This window comes from Tenebrio molitor, chromosome 1, assembly GCF_963966145.1.
Source record: "Tenebrio molitor chromosome 1, icTenMoli1.1, whole genome shotgun sequence".
Classification (NCBI taxonomy): domain Eukaryota; kingdom Metazoa; phylum Arthropoda; class Insecta; order Coleoptera; family Tenebrionidae; genus Tenebrio; species Tenebrio molitor.
In genome coordinates, this window is record NC_091046.1 from 21,772,268 (window position 1) to 21,782,816 (window position 10,549).

Genomic DNA, 10,549 nt, shown 5'->3' on the forward strand with positions numbered 1-10,549 from the left:
ATAACCACGAGCGCGGGGGGTAGGGTGGCAGATGGCCGACGCCTCAAGCCAAGTTCAGGTAAACTGAACATGGTCCCGCCGTTGAAATGCTCTGATTTCAAAACAATGTGATTAATTGACCTAAATTAAATTGATATGTACAAAAATGATTAAAACTATAAACATAAAGAAATCCTTAATTAATTAACCTACAATAACGGGTGTTTTTTTAAATTTGGCGTCGAAGTAGGCGTTGAAGTGTCAATTGTGAACGCACTATACAGGTTACGGATCACGGATCAGCTGTTTCAATCTTACGCTTTTACACGAGTGGTGCGATCTCAATCGACTCTCCAACGCCTACTTCGACGCCAAATTTAAAAAAACACCCTTTACATATATACATAAATCTTTGAATCATTGAATCACAGATGACAACAACACTAGACCGGTAAAGGGCTCAGTTTGTGCACTGATCGTTTCACCACACCACTTTTTGTTCGGACCGACACAGTACGCACTTTTCCATCGCGTCCAGGATGCACTGCTTCGATGCGACCGAGACTCCAGCACAAGGGGGGTATGTTGTCCTCGTGGACGATGACGATGTCACCTACAGCTGCAGGGCGCGTTGATGTGGCCCATTTTGAGCGTTGTTGCAGTTCGACAATGTATTCACGAGACCACCTTTTCCAAAAATGTTGGCGTACTTGTTGGATTTTCTGCCATTGGTCCAGTCGATGGATGTTGATCTCGGTCACGTCAGGTTCGGCCGGGGCGGTGAGTGCAGTTCCAATTAGGAAGTGGCCAGGTGTGAGTGGGGATAAATCATCGGGATTTGAGGATAGGGGAGTTATAACTATAGGCCGCGAGTTGAGGCATGCCTCAATTAATGTGAGACATGTGTACATCTCTTCATATGTAAACAATGACTGACCTATAATTCTCTTGAAATGAAATTTCATGGACTTAATCCTGCTTCCCAAATACCGCCCACATGCGGAGAACGAGGAGGTATAAAATGCCACTCAACATTGTTCTCAGCACAATTCGAAATAAAATTTTTGAAAAGTTCTGATTTTATGATTTCCTGATGAATGAATCTTAATTCGCGATCGCTTCCTTTGAAGGTGGTTGCGTTATCAGAGTACATTCTTGACGGTTTACCTCTGCGGGACATGAACCTTTTAAATGCTCCGATAAATGATGATGACGTACAGTCGGTAACCAACTCTAAATGAATTGCCTTGGTAGCCAAACATATGAATAAGCAAACATATGCCTTTATAGACCTCTTTCCACGACCTTTTCCTTCTCTTATAGAAATAGGTCCGGCGTAGTCGACACCGCAATCGCGAAACGGTCTGATAAGATTTACTCTGGCGTCAGGTAAATTTCCCATAATTTCCTCATAAGTGATTGGGGATGCGCGTCTACAAAGTACACAATTATGTAGTATTCTTCGGATGGTATTGCGACCGCCTAAGAGCCAATAAGATTCTCTAATTGCCGCTAAGGTGGCTTGAGGTCCCGCGTGTAATTGACGCAGGTGTTCTCGTTCTACAATTAAATTTGTTATGTGATGCCTTTTTGGTATGACAATTGGAAATTTTTTGTAGTAAAAAATGTTTGCATTTACCAATCTGCCGCCTACTCGGATAATTGACTCTGCATCCAAAAATGGGTTTAATGTTATTAGTGGACTAGATTTGGGCAGTGGTTTATTTTTTACGAGGCAGTTGTATTCATCGGGGAATGCTTCTTGTTGTACTAATTTTACAATAACATTATGACTAAACCTTATTTCCTTAACAGACAACGGTCCGGTTATTTTTTCACCTTTAATTTTGTTGTAAAATCGAAAGCAGAGGGCAATGACGTTAATTAATTTTTTGAAAGATGAATATTTTAATAACAATTCGGATGATTCGTTGTTAATTACTGCTTTTGTGCATACAATTCGACGTCGTTCTTCTGTTTCGGAAGGATTAATGATATTTTTGATATTGTCCGAATGATCGGTTTCGTTTTTCCACAAAAATTTTGGTCCATTTAACCATAATTTATTGTCAATCAATTGTTTAGGAGTACAACCACGAGAAATAATGTCAGCGGGATTTGAATTTGATGGCACATGTGTCCAATTTTCAATGTTGGTGAGTGTTTGAATTTTTGACACTCGATTAGCGACAAATGTGGTCCAAGTGTTTGGAGACGCTGCTAACCAGCTTAAAACAATTGTGGAATCGGTGTAGTAAAATTCATTGTCAATTTCGCAATTCAAACTTTTCTTAACCTCAGTCATTAGTTCTGATACTAAGACTGCACCACATAGCTCTAATCTAGGTAGAGTTTGAGTTTTAATTGGAGCAACTCTGGATTTAGCAGTGAGTAACCGAACTTGAATATCCCCGTTTTTGTCACATGACTTGACAAATATACAAGCTCCATATGCTAGCTGTGAAGAATCGCAAAATCCGTGTAATTCTACTTGAGCTGGGGTTTGAACACCTATTACACAACGCGGATTATTACATCGTTGAGATCTGACAACGTTTTCACAAAATTATCCCACTGATTTTCTAAATAGTTTGGTAGTTTTTCATCCCATTCTAATTTGGCTGTCCACAACTTTTGAAGAAATATTTTCGCGGTTACAACAACTGGTGCAATTAATCCCAACGGGTCGAATAATTGGGCTGTTAACGATAATACGACTCTTTTTGTTTTGACTACATTAACATCCCTTAACTTGATACGATACTGAATGTGATCCGAATTACAGTTCCAAATGATACCTAATGTTTTTGAGATTCCTTCCTTATCTAAATTAATTTCAGAGGTATGTACAACTGAATTTGGTAACAATGATTTGTCATTTGATGCCCATTTGCGTAAAGAAAAGGTACCTCGTGCCAAACATTCGGAGATTTCTGTTTTGAGCTTTAACGCATTTTCCGTGCTGTCGCTACCGCTTAGTAAATCGTCGACATACATGTTTTTCATGATGTGATCGTATGCATTTGGGAAATTATGTCTTTCGTCGCTTGCTAATTGATGCAATGTGCGTATCGCTAAATAGGGAGCTGACGATACACCGAAAGTTACAGTTTTAAGTCTGTACGTCTGAATTTCTGAAATTTCGTCAAAGCGCCAGACAAATCTTTGATAATCATAATATTGAGGCTGTATCTGTTACGTTTGACGCATTTGTTAGGGACTGATTGATGCCAGCGACTGACAGAACTACGGGTTGTAATTTTAGTTTTAATAACTTTGCTACTCGTTCTGATACAAAATTTAATTGAGAGCCGCTGTCTAAAAGAGCCCTAAATACGTGTTTTTTACCAAAATAATCAAAAACTTGGACTTGTGCCGTGGGAAGTATTACGTTGCTAAAATACACTTGATGTGAATTTATTTTCAAAACAGTTGGTGGTTGTTGATTATTATTTGTCTGTGAAAGAGTTTCATGCAATAAAGTGTTGTGCGATTCCTTGCAAATTTTACACCGATATTCCGATTTACAAGTGGATGCTACATGATTATTGCGAAAACAATTGTTACATAAGGTTTTTGAATGAACGAGATTGATCCTGTCTTTTACCGTTAAATTGATAAATTGTGCGCAATGAAATAAGTTGTGATTTTGTGAACAACACGGACAAGTGAGGATTTTGTTGTTGTCGGAATTTAATTTTTTGCCTTTGTTAGTCGACACATTCGCGACTACTTTAGGGTTCACCTTTTTTGAATTATTGTCATGACTAACGGATTTGTTAGACATTAGATGTAATGTTTCTAATGTTTCGCATCGCTTTTCTAAAAATTCCTTTAGTTGATCCCATGTCGGTAGATTAGCCGTTAATTTAGACTGCCATTCTCTTTTAGACACGAAATCTAATTTTTCCGAAATTATTGCAACTAAAGTAACGTCGCGGAACTTTTGTGGGGTGATATCATGTACATTGAGAGCTTCTAAATGACTTGATACAGTATCTAATAACTTTCGCAATTCTTGATACGATGGTTTGTTTAAATTGTTGTGATTTAAAATGCCAAAAATATGCTCTTGAACAATTAATCTTTGATTGCTGTACCGATTTTGTAGAAGACTCCAGGCAATGTAATAATTTTCAGCCGTTACCTTTAGCGATTCAATTGTTTTAATTGCGTTACCCTTTAAGCACGACTTTAAATAGTGAAATTTGTGAATTTCTGAAAGTTGCGTGTTTTGATCGACTAGAGCTGAAAAAGTGTCGTAAAAAGAGGTCCAGTCAGAATATGAACCATCAAAGGACGGTAATGTTAATTCTGGTAATTTGACTGGAACTGATTTTTGATTTACTTCATTTGAATTTGAATTTGCAACTGTTGTTTGTTGACTTTGTGGTTTATGTTGGGCTTCCAAAGTGCGTAATTTTGACAAAACACTGTGGTAGTCCTTATCAAAAGTCGTACCTTGATCTGCAGTAGAAGTTTGATTAAGAGAGATTTCTATATCTTCAATCTGCATTTGAATTTCAAAAAACTCATCATAAATCGGTCTTAATTTTGTTAACCGTTCTTGAATTTCCATTAAACATGATAAATCTGGCAAAGCATTTTGAGCCAATGTTAATTTGCGCTTTATAGCTCCTCGCTTTATGTTTAACGATGAAAGTGTTTCGGCAGTCATTGTTTACTTATGAATTGTAACGTTGATATAAAAGTGCAAGTTTTTCCATTCGTTTGTGTTCATAAAATATGTGATTTTTGAATCGGTCAAGAAGCGTTAAAAAAAGTGCCATAGCGGTTAATTTTTGCACGCATTTTGCGTTAAAAAAAGTGTCGTAGCGTATCATTTTTTAACGCAATTATAAAATTCTTGATTCATAATTAGTAGTTTTTTTAACGAGTTTGTATATAAATTGGGAGTTTTTTGGCATGATTGGGCCAATTTAAAACGCCAGTAAAACGAGCGTTTTAAAGGTCCACGGGTTCACACAGGAGAAAATTTTCAAATTTTGAGTGTCGAAAAAGTTGTTATCTAAACTTACAGGCGACAAAAAATTTTTGTATGCAACTCGTTAGTAAAGTATCTTTTTTTTATTCTGCGGATTTGCGCACTCGCTTCGCTCGAGCGGCAACTTTTCCTTCTCGTAAAAAAAAGTAAGTATTACTTTACTCACTTGTTGCATAAATAACTATTTCCTGACTAAATGAAACCTCGAGTGTAATTCGGCGAGACAATTTAATGAACGAGCAATACAAATTTAATTTTTTTATTTGGTATTAAAGGTATTAGATGCATAGCAACTAAAGGTAGGTATAAGTTACCTAAGCTCGATTTATAGATTGACGTCCGTACGTATGACGCAAACGTTGACAGTACCGCTGACGTTGACGTGTCATAGTCGACAACAGACCATTTTATAAATTGGCCTGTCGCATTCGGTACGCAAGCGCAAAAGAAAAAGTCAAAAAATCAGTGATGGTCGACCAAGACACAAATTTTGTATTTGTACTTCAGGACATAAAAGATTAATCGTACTTTCGTAATGGTGTTTTCAATAACGAAGAATGAACATACAGCGTTATTGCCTGTTTGGCCGAGTTTCGGAAAAAATGTCGAAATTTAAATCGTAACGGGTACACGCAACCAGAAATACTTCCATCCCTGTCGACACACGGCCAACTCCTTCTTTGATCTAAATAATTGTCACGGTATTAGATGCAGCTCATTGTGCTGGAACAAACGTAAGTAGGATAAGGCGGTGGAAAACGCCCAAAACACGATCAACGAGCAAAAAAAACACTTATGTCATCTGTCAACTTCTGTTTGTGATTACGCAAGTCCAACTGTGTGCATTTTCTGGCTTGTAATTGGTCAAATTGAAGTGCTGACGTTAGACGTTGACGCCAAAGTTGAAACATGACCAACTTTCTCGCGTACGCTTGCGGGACAACGTTTACGGAAAACGCATACGTGAATTTATAAACGGTGTAATTCGTTTACGATGGTTCCCGGCGGCAGCGTAAGCGGTTGCGTCGTACGTAGGGACGTCAATCTATAAATCGAGTGTTTTTGCCGGGTAAAAGTTAGGGCAAACTTTTAGCCGCTGTCAAAGTGACAAAATCACAGCGCCTTATGAGATTTTTTATACATGAATTAAATTGTCAACACAAATATTCAAGAGAATTCGTCTGTGACGTCATATAACTGAATAATTTGTGTGTATCTCGCTGAAATTAATGAGAAACTCAATTAATGAGAAACTCAAAAAATGTACACGATAAAAATGAAACAAAACCTCGAATGACATAAAAACTTTCAAAATCGCACTTCATTTAACAACAATTTAAGATCACTGAATATTTTGAATTTCAGGTGCCCCAAAAAAAAGACGAGTCCATAACTCCCTTATTTATCGAAGGATTTTAATTCTCTATACGCCAAATTAAATGGTTGTGATTCGGCCATTAAATGGTCTACTAAATTTCAATGTTTTTATTTTATTTTGCACCTTTAACACAGTCATTATAACACTCAAACTTGTTTCGAAAAAGAGTTCTTTTCGATACCGGTTTCAGAGACATTTACTTACATTTTTAATGTAATGGTAGCGGCTCACAGTGAATAGTTGCTACGTGATCAACTGATCATTGCACTTTACGACACTTAAAATTCAAAACTTGCAATTGTTCGTCTAGTTACCAGTGTTACGAATCCTTTATATCCGCCAAATTAATTTTCCTAGCATTGTTTTGAACTTTTTTTTAAATTTAAAATTTAAAATAGGGGCAAAATAGAAAAAATATTGTATTACAGTCGTTTTATAAGCCATTTTGTCACACTTGTTTCCTTTAAGTATAGCACTCTCGCTGCGCTCGCCGTGCGACAAAATGGGGTCTTATAAAACTCGTATTATAAATTACTATTTTCAAATGCGGACACATACTTTTTTTAGTAATTTTGAAAGAGATTTTCATTCTGAAAACAACAAAGTATCACAAGTACTGGGATATCAAAAATTATCTGGTCAAAGGTGCTCATGGATTGGAAAACGTCCGTCTGAATTTATTTCGTGAGGCGATTTCTATACGAACGAAACACACCAACACAATTTGTAAGGCATGCTTAAAAATCCTTCGGCATTACTGCAGTGTGGGAAAAAATAAAAAATAAAACTATTTGACAGATTTTGACATTCAAAAAATGATTGATACAAACACAAATGCGCTTCAACAATTATTTGAAAATCCACAACCACCTTTGACCAAGATAATTTTTGATATCCCGGTATAAACTAAAATAAGAAAAAATTTAAAAAAGTAACACTACCTTTTGAAACAAATGACGAGCGCTAAGCGAGAACTTATCAAAAATCAAAATGCACAATGTAAAAACCAAATTAAGTTAGCTGGAAAAACAAATGACAAATAATAGCATATGGGATTGTGCAGAAATGTAACGCAAAATGGAGCGCAGTTGGAGCGTAGACGATAGTAGCGTTTTTTTAACTATATTTTGACAGTTTAGCCTTGAAGCTCTTGGGGCTATATGTGAATTTATTAGGCCCTTTTGCAGCCTATTCACGACGATTTAATTTAAATACTTCAATAAATAAGGGAGTTATAAGGACTCGTCTTCTTTTTTGGGGACACTTGTATACAGGCTGTATCTCAAATGAGCGTGTTAATTTTAAAACAGAGTTTCTTAAACGAAACGTTTTTTCTATTTGAATTTTTTACGAAAGGGCGTTACAAATGGATTTAAAATTTGGAATAAATTAGCCAACAAAATGAATAACCGCCTCTGAGTAAGGGTTAAAATTTTCTGTCATGATTGAAACGGAGCGTTGTCAAAAAAGTTACATTGTTAAACAAAAAAAAAATCTCATGGTTACAAAAAAATTGAAACTAATGAATCACATAAAACTACTCGTTTGGTAAAAACTGGGAGTTAAAAATCTTGGAAAACGTTTGCAAACTGTGCAAAATGTTATAGAAAAATATTTCCTAAATTGGCGATTTCTTCCACTGGTTAAAATTAACTCACGTATTTCAGATACACTCTGTATATACCGGGTGCCCCAAAATTCACGAAACAACTCAATGGAGCAATGTCGTTGACTCAAGTTAATAAATAAAATAATAAATAAATAATATATATGTACTTTAGATTTAAAGATATGGGAGCTTAAAGGGTGCAGCTTTGATCTCATTTATTTTAAATATTAAAAAAGATTTTAACTATGTTTTTTACTAGCCAGTGGTATAATGATTTTGAATGATTGTGATCAGGTTTGCAATTATTTACTTCATTATTTCCAGCATTTCCAAGAAGTGATTTTATGATGGTTTTACCTCATTTAACATATGGCTGCATGGCCTTGATTGTCCTTTCTTGTTTCCAATGATAAAAAAAGAAATATTGGCAGATTTTTGAGATAAATAGAATGTTTTTAAATATTGCCGCAGTTCGTGTAACAAGAAAGTCTATATCTTATATCGTGTGTTCATTTAAATTTATCCTCAAAGTTAGCGTTGAAGAGTCGATTGTGAACGCACTATACGGATTACGCATTAGCTGTTTAAATATTACGTTTTTAGTTTTACAGGAGTGGTGCGTTTACAATCGACTCTTCAACGCCAACTTTGAGGATAAATTTACATGAACGCACAATACAAAAAAGAACATAGATTCTATTAAACATTTTTAACTAATATTTTACGACTACTTAAAAACGCACTAAACTTCGTCCAGCGAGAGATTGGGAGATTTTAAATTATAGGCTTGTAACCGATCACTGCAAAATGCACTAGAATAGGTACATTAATTAGATCATAATTTCAGGGCAAAAATGTTACTGCTTGAAGGATGTATTTCAAATTTTACGTGCGCTAGGTACTACTTGCTCTACGTAGAATTTAGTGAATTAAGAGAATATCTGCGACTGTGAGGTAATCGTTTGTGATAGCTAGCTTATTTAATATCTAAACACAAGGTTAAGAATTTTAGTGTGTTTCTTATTTATTTATTTAAATGATGTTAACCTATCATTCTGATGAGTATATGTGTCCTTGTTATAAGGATGTTTTCAGACATAAAGTGGGGAGAATCAATTATAAATATATTTAAATGTATTTATTATGGATCAGACGTGTTGCGTAAGATGAAGACTCTTGTGGTAAGTAACATTAGGTTTAACGATGTTTTATAGAGCTATTAAACTTTTTAGCTGCTAATTTTCGTGGCTGTTAATTTTATTAATTGTGATGTCCATCTTGGTTATCAACATAAGGTGCCCGTCTCAAGTTATGAAGTACCAATTGGTTCAGTTGGTATATTGAACAACGACAGACACTATTATCATGTTAAAGACCATGATTTTTCAAACGGAAATGTTGGTGTACCAATACCTTCCCCTATACTTAAAACTCCTGTACATCAATACACTTCCTTTACCGACGATCAAGATATATTAGGCAACAAAATATTACCTACATTAACTACAACCTTAAATTCCTATTCACCAACTAAAACACCATCTCCGACAGCATTCGTTCCTGAAGTTCCTACAATTAGTCACTCAGTTAATTCTCTAAGTAGTAACCCAACTGTAGAGAATGTTTTCCTAAATTCAAAATTAAATTTGCCAACACAGGATTCACAAAGAAGTGAAGTGCAAAAACATTTTTACTTTTTTGCTGCTCCGGAGGAACCAGATGAACCAACTTCCCGAATTAGCCTTCCTCCCACACCTCGAAAAAAGAATGTGAATATTGTATTCATTAAAGCACCTTCGTTTGAAGATTCTACTCGTGTTCAAATTCCTGTTCAACCACAAAATGAAGAAAAAACAATTGTTTACGTTTTAGTGAAAAAACCTGAAAGACAACAAATTATTATTCCAACTCCTGTACCGACACCACCGTCAAAACCCGAAGTTTACTTTATTAAATATAAAACACAGAAGGAAGCTCAAGATGCAGTTTTGCATGTAAAAACTGGCGTTGCAACTGATAAAACCGAAATACCCGCAAATCCACTTAACAGTGATCAAGTTCTTACTCAGGGGGCAGACCAAAGCATCGTTTTAGGTAATTTAATTAGCAATAGCTCTCACGCTTAGAATGACGTTATTCTTAAAAAATTTTGCTGATTAAAATAATAACATATCCTCCAAAATTTGAAAAAGTGTTTTAATACAAATGCATTACATGACATATTAGATCTAATCATATTTTTAATATAGGTCCTAATGATGACCGTCGCATAGGTTCACCTAATACTGACACAAAAACGTTTTCGATGGCAGCTGTAGAAAATTCTCATACCGTATTCGCTTCAAAAGCAGCAAACTCTGATATTTGGTTAACCGGCAAAACAGAAGAATCTGGAGGAGCAAGTGAAAGTTTTGAGAATTTACCTACTAGTCCAATTCTAACTACAGAAGACGTTGGGATTCAGAGAATTTACAACTCACCGAGAGACGGTTATTAAAACTAGATAATAAAGTTGATTACACTTATTACTTGTACAATAAAACTTTCAATAAAAAAGGTAACATTTTCTAATAATTAA

General features: G+C 35.5%; 1 protein-coding gene across 1 annotated transcript; it reads left to right on the forward strand.

Moving 5' to 3' along the window:
* The first annotated feature begins 8,998 nt into the window (after nt 1–8,998).
* On the forward strand, nt 8,999–10,549 carry LOC138141314 (uncharacterized). Its single transcript, XM_069062047.1, has 3 exons — nt 8,999–9,152; nt 9,204–10,065; nt 10,221–10,549. Exons 1-3 carry the CDS (start codon nt 9,030–9,032, stop codon nt 10,466–10,468), a joined length of 1,233 nt encoding a protein of 410 aa, XP_068918148.1. The 5' UTR covers nt 8,999–9,029; the 3' UTR covers nt 10,469–10,549.

Coding starts and splice junctions, on each gene's coding strand:
- LOC138141314 (XM_069062047.1), top strand. CDS start 9,030: ATGAGTATATGTGTCCTTGTTATAAGGATGTTTTCAGACATAAAGTGG. Junction 9,153..9,203: donor GTAAGATGAAGACTCTTGTG/GTAAGTAACATT, acceptor TAAACTTTTTAG/CTGCTAATTTTCGTGGCTGT. Junction 10,066..10,220: donor AGACCAAAGCATCGTTTTAG/GTAATTTAATTA, acceptor TTTTTAATATAG/GTCCTAATGATGACCGTCGC.